Below are 18,451 nucleotides of genomic sequence, written 5' to 3'. Positions count from 1 at the left end.
AGAAGCCTCATTCACCACAATAGTTTATAGGTTGGTTATCAAACAATCCATTCCTTCACACTTCAAACGTCAGATTGAAGTGTTGACAATGGGCTGAAGAGCTGAAAAAAAATTAAATCCCAAACTTGACACAGCTCAAAAATAATGAGGCTAGTGTGTGACACCAATTCTTCATGTAATTTCAGATCCGATATTTTCATGGTCTGAGTACCCTTTTTCATTTCTAAAATATGACTTGTTCTCTTTCAAATATCCTGGAGCTCACTTGATAGCAGTCTTCCCAAAGTAAACTGCTGAATCAAAACAGATCCAAAAATCAGTTCACCTAATTTAGTGAACATGTGTGCTTGGATGGTTTTTTGTTCGTTTGAGAAGTTAAATTCCTTCCCTGTTTTTCACCCTTAAAAAACTTTGTCACTACTATTTAATCAAGAAAGCTTTATGCATTTGGATTACTTAGAATTTTTCTTATTCTTCTTTTCAATTCTTCTTTTCAATTCTCTAAGATTCTGGACTCCCTATGTGTACCAGAAAGAGAAGGTCTTGTGAGAAAAAAAGAACAGTTCTTCAATGTTCAATACTGAAACTCTATTTCCCCCCCAAAACCCGCATGCCTGCAGTTTTCACTGAAGTAGTTTTTTATTGTGGCAAAACATACATAAACTTTGCCATTTCTAAGTGTACAAGGCTGCAGCATTAAGGACATTTGCATCGTTGTGCAACCATCACCACCATCCATCTCCAGCAGTTTTATCTTCCCCAACGGAAAGCTCTGTGCCTGTTAAACACTAACATTCCCCCTTCACTAGCCTCTTAATAGCGAGAAGGGCTTTCTGTGTCAGCAGAGAACAATGAGCTCATTTCAGTGAATTCCAGGGCTACAATCTACTAGAATAAGTAAGGGGAAGAGAGCCACCGACCTGCTTTGTGTGCCAAAATCTTTGAGTGACTACTGTTTGAATTATATTAAAACCTGCTGAGATTTTGTTTTGTTAAAACTTGGAAACATCTGCTCTGAGTCTAGGTCCTTGCCCAGTTGAGCTTGTCATTGTTTTTGAAACTCTGACTCAGCAGAGCTCCAGCTAACTCTCAGAAGAGAGGAGCACAGCCGTCTGTAACAAACCACACACACAGTGGGCTCTCCATCTCTTGGTGGCCATGCATGCCCCGGGGCTGCTAAATGCTCATGAACTTCTCCAGAGCTGCACACAGGGCTGCACTTAATAGCACGTGGGCAGAAGGCATAGTTCAGGAGGAATACTTAGGTATGGGATCACCAGGTCCTGCCTGCAGGCTGGCTCTTGACGGAAAATAGCTGAACCAAAGGTTAGAGAGACTGGTAAAGAACATGAGCCAGAGGAAACTAAGATATGTGACACGGCCGAAACGTTCATGAGTCAGAAGTCCCACTGCTTACACTTGGCCAAAATTCTTTCCATAATGCTAACAGGACCTTTGGCCAAGAAAGATTGGTTGGCCAACATTGCATCCACAGTCCCTATCTTTTGTTTGTATTTCTAGGTCACTCTGTAGCTTTTGACAGGCCTGGAAGTGCCATCGTCTTGGTATAACTGGCTCATGACAAATTAAATGAGTTATTAAGTGGTTTTCCCCAGAGGAAAAATAATTCATAACTGCCAGAGTTGCATGACTGTTGCATCTCAGCTGCGATAGCAAAAGAACCATGAGAGATCTTGGGGAGCTCTTTCTGGAACCCCACCAGCTCCCTCTCACCTAAGGAAAACTACCCTTCTCTGGGTTGGTGGCCTGCTTGGGGATGGTAACCTTGATATGGCATTGGAGTGCTACTTCTGAGAGGCTCAGGGCCATTACTGGAAGATCCTCATCTTTGTCACTCCATCTATCATCCTGCATATCTGTTCTGAGAAAAATTCTTATGTGTATCTAAGTTAATTTCATTTTGAAGATCTCATGACATGTCCTTTGCCCCCACCTCCCCGTATTAAATGGAAACACCTAGTGTGTCTCAGATCAAGCCTGAGACCACCACCCCGACTCAGACAGGAAAAACACAAAGCTATGTTCAATTCCAGATTTGTAGCTTCTGTGTTAGCCCATTCTAATATGGTCTGTGTTTCGTCCCCTACCACTCTTCCCACACTGAAATCGTTCTTTAGACAATTAAGTTTTAACATAAAAGTGGTGATAGAGTTAAAATTAAATCTAAAGAATTTAAAATTTAAAATGCTCATTACTTTAAGGCAAATAACTTTTATTATAATATGTTTGAATATTGTACAGGATTTATATGTATTGTAGTTAATACTTAGAGACTCATTAAAAAAATCTCAATTACGAATGAATAAATTTGTTTTTAACGTACAATTCCTTGGACTTCTACCTTCTTTCCACTGGGAACAAAGGTAGGCTGGAATTACTGTGTCTACATTATAGTCCATAGAAGGAAGGGAGGCGCAGAGTAGTAATTACACAGAAATAGTGGATCTTTGACAAGCACACAAAGATAGCACAGTGTAACATAAGTAAGTAGACCCCAGGTCTCCTAACACTAGTTGTGTCCCTTAAGCATACAAGTGAGAGTTACCATCACCATCGATCGTTATTAGTCGGTCTGACATTTACAGGCTTAATATGTTAGGCATCTCATAATAGAGAAGAGGACTTCAAAGAAAATTTTATAAGAGGTTCAGAAATGCAGCAGCTGGAAATTTTCCTTTTCTGTTCTAAACAAATAAGAAATAATAATGTTGGGGTATTTTGTTTGTTTTTTGTTGTTGTTGTTGTTTTCATATTCCCTAGGTAGCAGCTGACTTTATTTTTTATTGAAGAAGAGCTGATTTACAATCTTGTGTTAGTTTCAGGTATACAGCAAAGTGATTCAGTTATTTTTTTTTCAGATTTTTTTCCATTATAGGTTATTACAAGATATTGAATAGAGTTCCCTGTGCTAAACAGTAAATCTTTATTGTTTACCTAACTTATCCCTCACCCTGCCCCCACTTTCCCCTTTGGTAACCATAAGTTTGTTTTGTATGTCTGTGAGTCTGTTTTTGTTTGGTAAATGAATTCATTGGTATATATTTTAGATTCCACATGTGACAGCATATAATATTCGTCTTTGTCTGACTTCACTTAGTGTGGTATTCTTTAGGTCCATCCATGTTGTTGCAAATGGCAATATTTCATTCTTTTTTATGGCTGAGTAATATTCCATCACATATATACACCACATCTTCTTTATCCATTTCATCTGTTGATGGACACTTGGGTTGCTTATAGTGTGGCTGTGGACACTGGGGTGCCTGTATCTTTTCGAATTAGAGATTTTGTCTTTTCAGGATGTATGCCCAGGAGCAATATTCCTGGGTCATATGGTAGCTCTATTTTTACTTTTTCTTTTTTAAATATTTATTTATTTATTTTTTCGGTTGTGCCGGGTCTTAGTTGTGGCAGGCAGGCTCCTTAGTTGTGGCATGCAAACTCTTAGTTGCGGCATGCATGTGTGATCTAGTTCCCTGACCAGGGATCAAACCTGGGCCCCCTGCACTGGGAGCGTGGGGTCTTATCCACTGCGCCACCAGGGAAGTCTCTATTTTTACTTTTTTGAGGAACCTCCATATTGTTCTCCATAATGGCTATACCCATTTACATTCGCACCAACAGTGTAGGAGGGTTCCCTGATGACAGTCATTCTGATTGGTGTGAAGTGATACCTCATTGTAGTTTTGTTTTGCACTATAAGAAGTAATAATGTTTAACAGTTCAGTAGGGAAATAAACTAATAGCTCCTGCTGAATGGAATAGGGCACCACCTGTATTATTCCAACCACAGCCATCAGAACCTTAAAAGTCTTTCCAAGATCCAGAATTATCTGACCTTCCTTTGTATGAGATGTTTTAGGGCATCCTTGAAGTATGAGGGATAAGACAAGGGTAAGTACTAAGTTCCCTTGTGCTTAATTAAATTTCAGAATAAGAAGAGGGACCACCTAGATCTCCTTGTTACACAAAAAGAAGTCAAGTTCGAGTTCACCAAAGGTCATGAAGGATATAGGTTTTTCCCATATCTGAAAACCACAGAGATAGGAAAGAGAATGAAGCATCTGCCTGCATTAATCCTGTTTCTGTCTCATATGGGACAGAAACAGGATTTATGCAGGCAGGTGCTTTTTCTTTTTTGGACTCGTTAATGGAATCAGGTGTATTTGTTACTGTGCTTGCTCTTCATCCATTTTTATGTAAGTGTTCTAAAGTATATTTTTCAGAATTCCTAGACTTTTAAGAGAATCACTGCAGATTAATAGCATCTACCTGCCTGAGCACCATTCTTGCTTCTATAATATGAATTCTCTACCTTAGAAACAGTGATCTTTTGGATAGTCAAAATAGCTCAGATGGGAGAGCATTAGACTGAAAAAACAGTGGCCTTTTTCTTCAAGGGGGATAATGTTAGTAAAATTTTGGATAGATCCTGGAAAGCTTTTTCAAAGTTAACTCCATTAAAAATGTGTGTCATTCTCAGTTTTTTATCACCTGATTCATTGGTACCAAAATATTCCTATTATCCTCTTCAGTAAATACAGTAGAAGACAAATTTTTTTCTCCTTTCCTATTTTTGCCTTTTGTTTATTTAATTTTTTTTAATTTAATTTTTATTTTATATTAGTGTATAGTTGATTTACAATGTTGGGTTATTTTCAAGTGTACAGCAAAGTGATTCACTTATAAATATACATATAACCATTCTTTTTCAAGTTCTTTTCCCAAATAAGTTATTACAGAGTATTGAGTAGAGTTCCCTGTGCTATACAGTAGGTTCTTGTTGATTATTTATTTTATATATAGTAGTGTGTATCTGTTAATCTTAAACTCCTAATTTATCCCTCCCCCTGCCTTTTCCCTTTGGTAACCATAAGTTTGTTTTCGAAGTCTGTTTCTGTTTTGTAAATAAGTTCATTTGTATCATTTTAAGATTCCACATGTAAGTGATACCATGTGATATTTGTCTTTCTCTGACTTACTTCACTTAATATGATAATCTCTAGGTCCATCCATGTTGCTGCAAATGGCATTATTTCATTCTTTTTATGACTGAGTAATATTCCATTGTATATATGTACCACATCTTCTTTATCCATTCCTCTGTCGATGGACATTTATGTTGCTTCCATGTCTTGGCTATAGTAAATAGTAATAGTGCTGCAATAAACACTGGGGTGCATGTATCTTTTCAAATTATGTTTTTTTCTGGATATATGCCCAGGAGTGGGATTGCTGGATCATATGGTAGTTCTATTTTTCATTTTTTAAGGAACCTCCATACTGTTCTCCACGGTGGCTCTACCAACTTACATTCCCACCAACAGTGTAGGAGGATTCCCTTTTCTCCATACTCTCTCCAGCATTTATTGTTTGTAGACTTTAAAAAAATTTCATTGGAGTATAGTTGATTTACAATGTAGTATTAGTTTCAGGTGTACAGCAAACTGAATCAGTTATACATATACATATTCCACTCTTTTTTTTTTTTTTAGATTCTTTTCCCATATAGCCCATTACAGAGTATTGAGTAGAGCTCCCTGTGCTATACAGCAGGTCCTTATTAGTTATTTATTTTATATATAGTAGTATGTATATGTTAATCCCAATCTCTCAATTTATCCCTCTACCCTCTTATCCCCTGGTAACCATAAGTTCGTTTTCTACATCTGTGAATGTACTTCTGTTTTGTAAATAAGTTCCATATATACAATGGAAGATTACTCAGCCATAAAAAAGTACAAAATAATGCCACTTGCAGCAACATGGATGGACCTAGAGATTGTCATACTGAGTGAAGTAAGTCAGACACAGAAAGACAAATATATGATATTCCTTACATGTAGAATCTAAAAAAAAAAAGGTATTGTTTGTAGACTTTTTGATGATGGCCATTCTGATCAGTGTGAGATCATACCTCATTGTAGTTTTGACTTGCATTTCTCTAATACTTATAGTGATGTTGAGCATTTTTTCATGTGCTTTTTGGCCATCTGTATGTCTTCTTTGGAGAAATGTCTATTTACACCTACTGCCCATTTTTTGATTGGGTTGTTATTTCGATATTGAGCTGCATGAGCTGTTTGTATATTTTGGAGATTAATCCCTGTCGATCACTTCATTTGCAAATATTTCCTCCCATTCTGTGGGTTGTCTTTTCATTTTGTTTGTGGTTTCCTTTGCTGTACAAAAGCTTTTAAGTTTAATTAGGTCCTATTTGTTTATTTTTGTTTTTATTTCCATTACTCTAGGAGCTGGATCAAAAAAAGATTTTGCTGTGATTTATGTCAAAGAGTGTTCTCCCTATGTTTTCCTCTAAGAGTTTTATAGTATCCAGTCTTATATTTAGGTCTTTAATCCATTTTGAGTTTATTTTTGTGTATGGTGTTAAAGAATGCTCTAGTGTCATTCTTTTACATGTAGCTGTCCAGTTTTCCCAGCACCACTTACTGAAGAGACTGTCTCTTCCCCATTGTATATTCTTGCATCGTTTGTCATAGATTAATTGACCATAGGTGCGTGGGTTTATTTCTGGGCTTTCTATCCTGTTCCGTTGATTTTTTGTGCCAGTACCATACTGTTTTGATGACTGTAGCCTTGTAGTATAGTCTGAAGTCAGGGAGCCTGATTCCTCCAGCTTCGTTTTTCTTTCTCAGGATTGCTTTGGCTATTTGGGGTCTTTTGTGTCTCCATATAAATTTTAAGATTTTCTGTTCTAGGTCTATGAAAAATGCCATTGGTAATTTAATAGGAATTGCATTGAATCTGTAGATTGCATTCAATAGTATAGTCATTTTGACAATATTCATTCTTCCAATCCAAGAACATGGTATATCTTTCCATCTGTTTGTGTCATCTTCAATTTCTTTCATCAGCATCTTATAGTTTTTGGAGTACAGGTCTTTTGCCTCCTTAGGTAAGTTTATTCCTAGGTATTTTATTCTTTTTGATGTGATGGTAAATGGGATTGTTTCCTGTATTACTCTTTCTGATCTTTTGTTGTTAGTGTATACAAATGCAACAAATTTCTGTGTATTAATTTTGTAACCTGCAACTTTACCAAATTCATTGATTAGCTCTAGTAGTTTTCTGGTAGCATCTTTAGGATCCTCTATGTATAGTATCATGTCATCTGCAAACAGTGACAGTTTTACTTCTTCTTTTCCAATTTGTATTCCTTTTATTTTTTTTCCCTCTGGTTGCTGTGGCTAGGACTTCCAAAACTATGTTGAATAAAAGTGGTGAGAATGAACATTCTTGTCTTGTTCCTGCCCTTAGAGGAAATGATTTCAGCTTTTCACCATTGAGTATGATATTAGCTGTGGGTTTGTCATATATGACCTTTATTATGTTGAGGTGTATTCCCTCTATGCCCACATTCTGGAGAGTTTATCATAAATGGGTGTTGAACTTTGTCAAAAGCTTTTTCTATTGAGATGATCATCTGGTTTTTATTCTTCAGTTTATTAATGTGGTGTATCACAATGATAGATTTGCAAATATTGAAAAATCCTTGCATCTCTGGGATAAATCCCACTTGATCATGGTGTGTATGATCCTTTTAATGTATCATTGGATTTGGTTTGCTAGTATTTTGTTGAGGATTTTTCTGTGTGTGTTCATCATTGATATTGACCTGTAATTTGTGTGTGTGTGTGTGTGTGTGTGGTATCTTTGTCTGGTTTTTAGTATCAGGGTGATGGTGGCCTCATAGAATGAGTTTGGGAGTGTTCCTTCCTCTGCAATATTTTTGGAATAGTTTCAGAAGAATAGGTGTTAACTCTTCTTTAAATGTTTGATAGAAGTCACCTGTAAAGCCATCTGGGCCTGAACTTTTGTTTGCTGGAAGAGTTTAATCACAGTTTCAATTTCATTACTTGTGATTGGTCTGTTCATATTTTCTATTTCTTCCTGGTTCAGTCTTGGAAGTTTGTACCTTTCTAAGAATTTGTCCATTTCTTCTAGGTTATCCATTTTATTGGCATATCGTTGCTTGTAATAGCCTGTTATGATAGTATGTATTTCTGTGTTGTCAATTGTAACTTCTTTTTTATTTCTAATTTTATTGATTTGAGCCCTCTCCCTTTTTTTCCTTGATGAGTTTGGCAAAAGGTTTATCAATTTTGTTTATCTTTTCAAAGAGTCAGATTCTAGTTTCATCGATCTTTTCTATTGTTTTCTGCATCTCTATTTCATTTATTTCTGCTCTGATCTTTATTATTTCTTTCCTTCTATTAACTTTGGGTTTTGTTTGTTCTTCCTTCTCTAATTGCTATAGGTGTAAGGTTAGGTTGTTTATTTGAGATTTTTTCTTGTTTCCTCAGGTAAGCTTGTATCGCTATAAACTTCCCTCTTAGTACTGCTTTTGCTGCATCCCATAGGTTTTGGATCATTGAGTTTTTGCTTTCAGTTGTTTCTAGGAATTTTTTTATTTCCTCTTGGATTTCTTCAGCAATCCCTTGGTTGTTTAGTAACATATTGTTTAACCTCCACATTTTTGTGTTTCTTACAGTTTTTTTTTTTCTTGTAATTGATTTCTAATCTCATAGCATTGTGGTCAGAAAAGATGCTTGATATGATTTCAATTTTCTTAAATTTACTGAGGCTTGCTTTGTGGCCCAGCATGTATATGCCCTGAAGAATGTTCCATGTGCACTTGAGAAGAATGTGTAGTCTGCTGCTTTTGGATGGAATGCTCTGTAAATACCAATTAAGTCCATCTGATCTAATGTGTTATTTAAGGCCTGTGTTTCCTTATTGATTTTTCTCTGGATGATCTGTCCATTGATGTAAGTGGGGTGTTAAAGTCCCCCACTATTATTGTGTTATTGTCAATTTCTCCTTTTATGGCTGTTAGCATTTGCCTTATGTGTTGAGGTGCTCCTATGTTGGGTGCATATATATTTACAATTGTTATCTCTTCTTCTTGGATTGATCCCTTGATCATTATGTAGTGTCCCTCTTTGCCTCTTTAAACGGTCTTTATTTTAAAGTCTATTTTGTCTGATATGAGTATTGCTACTCCAGCTTTCTTTTGATTTCCATTTGCATGGAATACCTTTTTCTATCCTCTAACTTTCAGTCTGTATGTGTCCCTAAATCTGAAGTGGGTCTCTTATAGACAGCATATATACGGGTCTTATTTTTGTATCCATTCAGCCAGTCTATGTCTTTTGGTTGGAGCATTTAATCCATTTACATTTTAAGGTAGTTATCAATATTATGTTCTATTGCCATCTTGTCAATTGTTTTGGATTTGTTTTTGTAGGTCTTTATTCTTCCCTTCATTTTTTGTTCCCTTCTCGTGATTTGATGACTATTTTTAGAGTTGTATTTGGATTGCTTTTTCTTTTGTGTGTGTTTATCTATTGCAGATTTTTGGTTTGCAGTTACTATGAGGTTTTGATATAGCTGTCTATATACAGATAAGATTGAAATTAAGAGACCAGCAACTTAAAACAAATGCATTTCCAATATCCTGCATTTGTACTCTCCTCTCCTCATGATTACTCATTTTGACATCTTATTTGTGTGTGGATGATTTCCTACCTTTACTGTGTGTTTGCCTTTACCAGCAAGCTTTCCCATTTGTAATTTTCCTGTTTCTAGTTGTTGCCTTTTCTTTTCCGCCTAGAGAAGTTCTTTTAGCATTTGTTGTAAAGCTGGTTTGGTGGGGCGGAATTCTCTTAGCTTTTGCTTGTCTGTAAAGCTTTTGATTTTTCCATCAAATCTGAATGAGAGCCTTGCTGGATAAAGTATTCTTGGTTGTAGTTTTTTCCCTTTCATCACTAAATATATCATGCCACTTCCTTCTGGCCTGCAGAGTTTCTGTTGAAAGATCAGCTGATAACGTTATGGGGATTCCCTTGTATGTTATTTGTTGCTTTTCCTTTGTTGCTTTTAATATTTTTTCTTTGTCATTAGTTTTTGTCAGTTTGATTAGTATGTGTCTCAGCATGTTCCTCCTTGGGATTATCCTGTATGGGACTCTCTGCACTTCCTGGACTTGAGTGTTTCCTTTCCTACGTTAGGGAAGTTTTAGGCTATAATCTCTTCAAATAATTTCTCAGGCCCTTTCTCTCTCTCTTCTCCTTCTGGGACCCCTATAATGCGAATGTTGGTGCATTTAATGTTGTCCCAGAGGTCTCGTAGACTGTCCTCATTTCTTTTCATCTTTCTTTATTCTGTTCCACAGCAGCGATTTCCACCAATCTGTCTTGCACCTCACTTATTTATTCTTCTGCCTCATTTACTCTGCTAGTGATTCCTTCTAGTGTGTTTTTCCTTTCAGTTATTGTATTGTTCATCTCTGTTTGTTTGTTCTCTAAAGCTTCCAGCTCTTTATTAAACATTTTTTGTATCCTCTCAGTCTATGCCTCCATTGTTTTTCCAAGATCTTGGATCATCTTTACCATCATTACTCTGAATTCTTTTTTGGGTAGATTGTGTATCTCCATTTCACTTAGTTCTCCTGTGTTTTACCTTGTTCCTTCATCTGGAACATATTTCTCTGCCATCTCATTTTGCCTAACATTTTGTGTTTGTGGTCTCCGTTCCTCAGGCTACAAGACTGTAATTCTTGGTTCTGGTGTCTGCTCCCTGGTGGGTGAGGTTGGGCCAGGGACTTGTGTAGGCTTCCTGGTGGGAGGGACTGGTGCATGCCCACTGGTGGGTAGAGCTGGGTCTTGTCCCTGTTGTGGGCAGGGCCATGTCAAGGTGTGTGTTTAGAGGTGGCTGTGAGCTCAGTACAACTTTAGGCACCCTGTCTGCTGATGGGTGGGGCCAGGTCTTGGTGCCAAAATGGCGACCTCTGGGAGAGCTCATGCCAATGAGTGTTCTCTGGGGTGTCTGCCATCAGTGTCCTTGCCCCCATAGTGACCACAGCCTTACCCCTGCAGGAGACTCTCCAAGAGCAGCAGGTATGTCTGGCTCAGGGTCATATGAAATCAGTGCATTGCCTTGGGTCCCAGTGCAGGTGAAACCTTGTGTGCACCCTCCAAGAATGGAGTCTCTGTTTCCCCCAGTCCTGTGGAGCTCCTGCACTCAAGCCCTGCTGGCCTTCAAAGCCAAATGCTCTGGTGGCTCATTCTCCTGATGCCAGACCCCCAGGCTGGGGAGCCTGATGTGGGGCTCAGAACTCTCACTCCTGTGGGAGAACCTCTGCAATATACTTTTGCAGTCTGTGGGTCGCCCACCCAGCGGTTGTGGGATTAAATTATATCGCAGAAGCACGCCTCCTACCGTCTCATTGTGGCTTCTTCTTTGTCTTTGGGTGAAGAATATCTTTTTTGGTAGGTTCAAGTCTTTTTTGTCGATGGTTGTTCAGCAGTTAGTTGTGATTTTGGTGTTTTTGTGAGAGGAGGTGAGCTCAAGTCCTTCCTCTCCGCCATCTTGTCTCTCATCCCAGAATAGCCTTTTGTTTAAATTTTACTTCTCTAACTAACTTCCACATGTCAAGGCTTCACATTTTATTGGGAGCTTACAAAGATATGTTTTTAAAGAGTACCTTTGTCATGTACCAAAGAAAAGTGTCTTTACTACTCCAGAGAGGCCTAAGAACATTTTGCTGGGCACTTGAATTCTAATTTGTTTCTCTTGATTGATTAATAAATATCACTTGACTCTTCCAGGTGATATTTCCTAAAATGCATGGCTGAGTTGGAAATGGACAACATGGTTACTAGTGTCCCTTCCAAATTAATATGATTTTGTGCAAAACACCTTTCTGAAAGTAACATTTATTGAGTGCTTACCATGTGCCAAGAGGGCATGTTGAGTATCCTATTTAACCCTCAGATAATTTCAAGCTATTATCATCCCCATTTTACAGATGACGAAATGGGAATATAGTGAGGATAAATAACTTGCCCAGGGTCACTGAGCTAGTAAATATCAGTCAGGATTCTAACCCAGTCCATCTCATTCTGAAGTACCAGTTCAAGACATCTACCTTCTTGCAGAGATATAGATTATGATTATTTTATGGTCAAGGGGCTCATGTCCATTTTTTTCTTTGTCTTTCAGGAGATACAATATTCATCATTCTGAGGAAGCAGAAGCTGATCTTCCTGCACTGGTACCACCACATCACTGTGCTCCTGTACTCCTGGTACTCCTACAAGGACATGGTTGCCGGGGGTGGTTGGTTCATGACTATGAACTATGGCGTGCACTCCGTGATGTACTCTTACTATGCCTTGCGAGCAGCGGGTTTCCGAGTCTCCCGGAAGTTTGCCATGTTCATCACCTTGTCCCAGATCACTCAGATGCTGATGGGCTGTGTCGTTAACTACCTGGTCTTCCACTGGATGCAGCATGACCAGTGTCACTCTCACTTTCAGAACATCTTCTGGTCCTCACTCATGTACCTCAGCTATCTTGTGCTCTTCTGCCACTTCTTCTTTGAGGCCTACATTGGCAAGATGAGGAAAACAATGAAGGCTGACTAGTGTCGGAACTGAGGAGGAAGCCATAGCTCAGGGTCATCAAGAAAAATAATAGACAAAAGAAAATGGCACAAGGAATCACATATGGTGCAGCTAAAACAAAACAAGACATGAGAAAATACACAACCCAAAGCAGCTTAGGGATAATTAGGTTGAATTAACCCAGTAAGTTTATGATCCTTTTTGGGTGAGGACTCACTGAGTACACCTTCATCTCAAAGGACTGCTGCTGGAAGACCCCATTCCCTCTTTATCTGTCAACTCTAGGACAAATGAGAACAAAAGTGGGCCAGAGGCAGAGAGAGAGAGAAAGAGAAGGCAAACAAAAGCTATTAACAGTATATGAAAAAAAAATGTATTTACTAAGTGTTATATTTCTCTAAGGATCAAAGAAGTTTACTTAAAAAACTGTGCAAACCCATACACACAATCCTTTCTAATCTTTTTTGACAGTAAACTGGAGCCAACAGAAAAGATAAAAATGGAAGAGACACAGGGTGTATATCTAGAACAATAATGCTTTTGCAAAAATGAAAGCCTTTTTAAGAAAGGTTGGCAGTTGTAGCCCCCATGAGAAAAGATGTCTTAATCACCTCCTGAGAAAATGGATATAAACAACTATATTTCAACTAAGAGAAAGGCTTGTTTCCCTTCATCACACAGCCTCAGTCTAGTGAGTGAGTTTGCCAAAACCAAATGGGGCACAATATTTTTCCAGGGTTTTTCCTGGGAGGAAGGAAATAATGCAGCCCACTTCCTAAAAGGGCAGCCCCATCTCAGAGCATTTCTGATAGTTTAATTTCTACCCCTAAATGAGGTAGGAAGCATTATCCTTTGTTCTGTTGCCTCAGGCTTTCAAACAGAGGAGTAAATACAGAATAAAAAAGATACAACTCAATCAAATGATTTGAAAAATCGACTCTCTACTACCTGTAAAAAGGTGCAGCACTGTACCGTTCTTGAGCTGGGAAAGAGAAAAAGACAGTGGGAAAGGAGTGAGCCGAAGATCAATATAATAGACAATAAGTATACCCCTCCCTCGGTGACTTCACACATATTCATAACTTTCAAATGAAACCCTGTGGTACAGTCCATATTTTCTATATTTTTGTGAATTTCAAACAACCTGCAGGGCTCTTCTTGATCTTGGGTAAACACTGTGTTTCTGCATCATCTGCATTTGCTCCCAAAGGCAATGCAGAGGTGTTTAAAGTGCCCTCTGCTGGTCGAGTGGAGATACTTTGACAAACACACTTCATGGCAAGTTTGGCTGGAACAGTTGACAACAAAGGGCCCCTTATAGACTTATTCTTCAAATTTTAAATGATATAAAATACTCACCATATTTTTGGCCAAATCAGAAGACATTCTTCCTGCTTCAAGTCAGCTTCAGAAATTTTTTTAAAAGGGACTTTTGCTCTGGAACTCAGAAAATCAATTTATTAAGAGCCATATTCTTAAAAAAAAAAAAAAGCTAGATAATATAATATCTGTAATATTTCAGTCCTTTTCAAGCCAAATAAATGTGTAAACATTCCTAGTATTTCAAAGAAGCAATTATGTCAAGTTGTTCAATGTGATATAATAGTATTCTCATTGGCTAAGTAGCTTAATGATTAGACAAACTAGATGAAAAAATTAGGGGCCACTACACTACATAGATTAGACATGCATAACCACACGTATAGGCACACAGATGAGGGGTCCACCGAACTTCAAAGCCCAAATGAATAGAAACACATTTTCTGGCTAGCAGAAAAAAAAGCTGTTGTTTATCTTTCTTGCTTTATTTGAGAGTGTACAGAAAAGGGATTTTTCAAATTATTTTTATATTATTTTAGCTTTAATTGTGCTGTCATTCATGAAACAGAGCTGCTCTGCTTCTCTGTCAGAGATGACAAGGGCTTTCTCAGCATCTCGTTTATGTGTGGAATTGAAAAGAATAAAGTTTTATTCCATTCTGTGTGAATGGTCTGAACCATGAACAAAGAATCCGTGCAAACCAAGTCATGACTGATGGGGTGGAAGGCGGGGGTGGGGTATGCAGGGGAGAGAAGCTGTTACACCTGTGTTAAATTATTGTGAACAGTCTATGATGTCTTGACGTTGGTTCATAGATGAATTGATGGAGGAATGTATTATTTTTAGGGCAAAAACTGACATAAGCTGAAAAGATAAGGATCTATTAGTTATAGCAGGACCTAAGATGCAAATAATGTTATTTTGAGCTTTGAAAATACATGATACTGTGCAATAAGCTTTTTTTTTTTATAACAGAAAAAAAGCAGAATAATTAAAATGAGGAAAAGGCCAAATAACAGTTGACTTAAGCTCTAACTGGCCCTTCAGTTAAACTCAACTCTGGTTGATTTAATTTAATTATTTAATCCATTGATTTATCAGTGATCATTTAATGCAGGTTAGAATAAGGAAATGAGCATAGACCTTAAATAGACCCTAAATGATGCTTCCAAAGCACTTTGATCTTGATACAGGTTCATAGTTGTGTTCACTTGTGAGATAATTTAGAATTTTTGTTTACAGATTGAATGTCTAATAAATAGTTTTAAAATTAGGTAAATATATCTAAAGGCATTTCCGATGATTATCATGGGAGGGAAAAAGAAAACACACCTGTAAAAAAAAATCTAAATTCTGGTATTACAGGTTCAGTATAATGTTTTTAACATCTCAGCTTAACTGCTTAATTATATCTATCAAGATACGAGGCTGGACCACTAGCCCATGGCAAATCTGAAGCCTGAGAACTGACTGCCACATAGATAATCCTGCTGTCAGTTAACATTCCAGAAAAACTTGGGCAGGCAAGTTTTGATAGCTGCCCCACTATGCTGCAATAGATTATCTTTCTATTGAAGATTTTCCACTGCATTCCAATTGCAGTTTGGTGAAAACATTCCTGGATTTAAAAAAAAAAAATTTTTTTTTTTAAACCAAATCTTCATACATAAGTAAGTACATGCAATTTGATACACAAGGTCTGAGCATCAACCCAAGTCTATGAGTTTGCAGTGAAAAACTTTCTAGTGAGAAATGCTCTATTCATAGAGCAAGAGGTTTTATCTGCACCTTCTAGTTTTGCTCATGAAAAAAGAGCCACTACTATATTCATACTCAATATCAGGCCAATGTACCAAGTTAAAACCATGTACTGAGGTGATTATTCCAGGTAATTTACTCCCATCCTTCTAACCATACTCTACTCCACTATAAAAATGAGGGGGCAGGGACAATACAGCTGCATATGTTGCTGAAGGGGAAAGAAAAAATTGATTACATCCCTGTCACTTCTCTCTACTAATGTAGCTCTGAGTCTAAAACTTTACTGAGTGGGGTTTCTGTAGAACTGAATGGAACAACACTTCTAGGAGACCCACAGAATTTTTTTTTTTTTAATCAGACATGGTTATCTTTATCATAAGATAAAACCTGTCACATAAGAATAACAAAGCGCCTGGAGTCAACTACACTGGCGTAGAAAGTTCCAGAATTCTGGCCTGGTTCCCAGACTGCTGGGTTACCTGGGAGAGACAAGCTCAGGTTGCTATCTTTATTATGAGAGAACAGCCTCTCCTCAGACACAACTAAGTCAGCTCCAGCACATTCTGAGGGTTGTGGGTTTTTTTTCCAGTTTGGTTAATGAATGAATCTTTAACACAGTTGTTGGATTGGCCATGTGCTGACACAAGAGGGCTACTAGGAGAGTAGAGAAGTTCAAATAGAGCGCCTCCCCAAGTTCAGGAGTGCTTTGAGTTGTGTGTGCATGGTCCATGTCTGTCTCATAGACACTTATTTCCCCAAAATGTTTCCATCCTGAAAAGTACAATTGTGTGAGAGTTTTACGATGAAAGTCTAGTGGTTCAATCTTTTTGTTTTCGATAATAAATATTTTGCTATCGATTTGGGATGGTAGTAGAGCCTATTTTCGTGCTGTGAGTCATTGTCTCCTGTAGCTTAACTTGTTCTTCTGTCCCTTTTCTATTTGTATACAAGACCCTATTCTTTGTGTCTCAGACCCATCACCATCCAAAAGAGATTTTGCTAAGAATGCACCACAGGGTTTGGCCTGTGGTGCGTACTCATTAAAGTGAGAGCTGATAAAGCAATGGTACTCTACTTTGTGCTGACAATCAGTATGAAGTGTTAGATCCCAGTCTTCCAATGAACCAAAGGCCTCTGTACGCTGGTACGCAATATTTAAGCAAAACAAACATCAGTTCAGTTATAGTATTTTCTTGAATGCCAGTTGTAACACGCCAGTTATAAACATCCTCGAGTCATATGGCAGAACCTATAGCTAAAGAGACCAGTTAGGTACACCTGTGCAGAGCATCAGAGAATATTCACAAGCCTGTTGAATCACCAAGTTACCTGCTTTATCCTCAGACACTCTGAAAATTCAGGGCTAGCAGAAGGGGGAAAAATAAGCCCCAGATTTCCCTTCCTCCTGAATTACACTTTAAAAATATTGGGGACTTCCCTGGTAGCACAGTGGTTAAGAATCCGCCTGCCAATGCAGGGAACACGGGTTCAAACCCTGGTCCGGGAAGATCCCACATGCCGCGGAGCAACTAAGCCCGTGCGACACAACTACTGAGCCTGTGCACCTAGAGCCTGCGCTCCACAACAAGAGAAGCCACTGCAATGAGAAGCCCGCACACCACAACGAAGAGTAGACCCCGCTCACCGCAACTATAGAAAGCCCGCCTGCAGCAACAAAGACGCAATACAGCCATAAATAAATAAGTAAGTAAGTAAGTAAGTAAGTAAGTAAGTAAGTAAGTAAGTAAGTAAGTAAGTGAAACAAAAGTTATTCTAGCACTAAAGAGATAGAGAGTGGGAACACACCCATGGCAGGGTTGAGGGGGATTAGGGAGATCTTAAGAATGGCATTTTGATTTTATGTTGAGCAGGCAAAAGTCTTGACATCAGACACACTTCACCAGAAATCCAAACCCAAAACTACATTGTAGTAAACATCTCCTAAAGCAACTGGTTAAATTAAAGAAACTGGTCCCATAAATCAGGGTCAAGCCATATTTGCAACACATTTAAGCCAGGATTGCAAGGTCCTGACTCATGTTGAAACGCTGTAATTTTCCCAATGCTTGGCGGCACTGGGGACTTTTTTCCCCAGTGGGCAGAATCTAGAATTCTCCAGAAGTAGCCCCATAATGCTGCCCAAGCCTGTGCGATTCAGACAGGTTTGCTCTCTTGGCGTGTTCGGGCAGGAGGTTGCTTGCTGCAACCTTGAAAACCACTAGAAGATTCAGCCTCTTGGAGGCCCCAGCGCCTCTGTTCAGATAAAAGCCCACCCATAGAAGCCTCACAGAGCAAATCACAGCAATGCTGGAATTGTTATTTTCAAATGCTTATTTCACGACATTAAAAGAAATATTTTTTTTCTGGTATATTAAAATTAAAAATAAAATCATAACTTTTGATGAAAACTAAACTATGTTTCTGGTTTCTTTTCTCTCTTGTTCTGGGCAATTCAAAGGGGGCATCCAGGACACTAAGGGCTACTCAAAAATCTCACAAAGGCCATCCCACACTTGACTCCAATGTGTTCACGAAACACAGGTGAGTCCCTAAAACTCCTCAGTTCTCGAGCATAGCCCAGGAATGATGTGGTCCCCGGATACTACTGATCAAAACCCCACAGGTGTCTAGTGCGCCCACGGTGTTTCGTGGGTGTAACACTTCACATGTTCTCCAGACCTGAGGGCGCATCACAGCAGCCCTCATGGGGCAGACAGTCTAAGTTGGATCCCCATTTTACAGCTGAGGAAAATTTGTTCATTAGATCAAATGTCACAGAAGTAGAAGGAACGAGATGTGAACATAATCTCCTTAAATCCAATTTCACTGTAGCCATTCACATTTTTTGAAAAGGAGTATAAATGAATGAAATTCCGATGCTCAGCACTGAACTAGGAAGCACTTTGCCGTGTCACTGGACA

The 18,451-nt window shown here is 38.4% G+C and overlaps 1 protein-coding gene and 1 long non-coding RNA gene across 4 annotated transcripts in view; one reads left to right on the top strand and one right to left on the bottom strand.

Moving 5' to 3' along the window:
• ELOVL6 (ELOVL fatty acid elongase 6) overlaps positions 1–16,393 on the top strand; it is a 143,361-nt gene extending 126,968 nt beyond the window's left edge. For both annotated transcript variants that reach the window (XM_059923429.1, XM_059923430.1), the window contains exon 5: positions 12,046–16,393. In XM_059923429.1, the coding sequence (XP_059779412.1) occupies positions 12,046–12,470 (425 nt within the window). In that variant the 3' untranslated portion in view covers positions 12,471–16,393. The remainder of the gene's footprint in view (positions 1–12,045) is intronic.
• LOC132366082 (uncharacterized) overlaps positions 11,744–18,451 on the bottom strand; it is a 41,542-nt gene continuing 34,834 nt past the window's right edge. The window contains exons 3-6 of one of the 2 annotated variants that reach the window (XR_009503356.1): positions 13,809–13,886; positions 13,398–13,431; positions 12,667–12,730; positions 11,744–12,430 (exon numbers count right to left, since the gene is read on the bottom strand). This is a non-coding gene — a long non-coding RNA (uncharacterized LOC132366082). The remainder of the gene's footprint in view (positions 12,431–12,666; positions 12,731–13,397; positions 13,432–13,808; positions 13,887–18,451) is intronic. The other variant, XR_009503355.1, reaches the window with a different exon arrangement.

This window comes from Balaenoptera ricei, chromosome 5 (assembly GCF_028023285.1).
Source record: "Balaenoptera ricei isolate mBalRic1 chromosome 5, mBalRic1.hap2, whole genome shotgun sequence".
NCBI classification, from domain to species: Eukaryota; Metazoa; Chordata; class Mammalia; order Artiodactyla; family Balaenopteridae; genus Balaenoptera; species Balaenoptera ricei.
The sequence above is the reverse complement of the archived record's forward strand: the minus strand, read 5'-3'. Positions and strand labels throughout refer to the sequence as shown.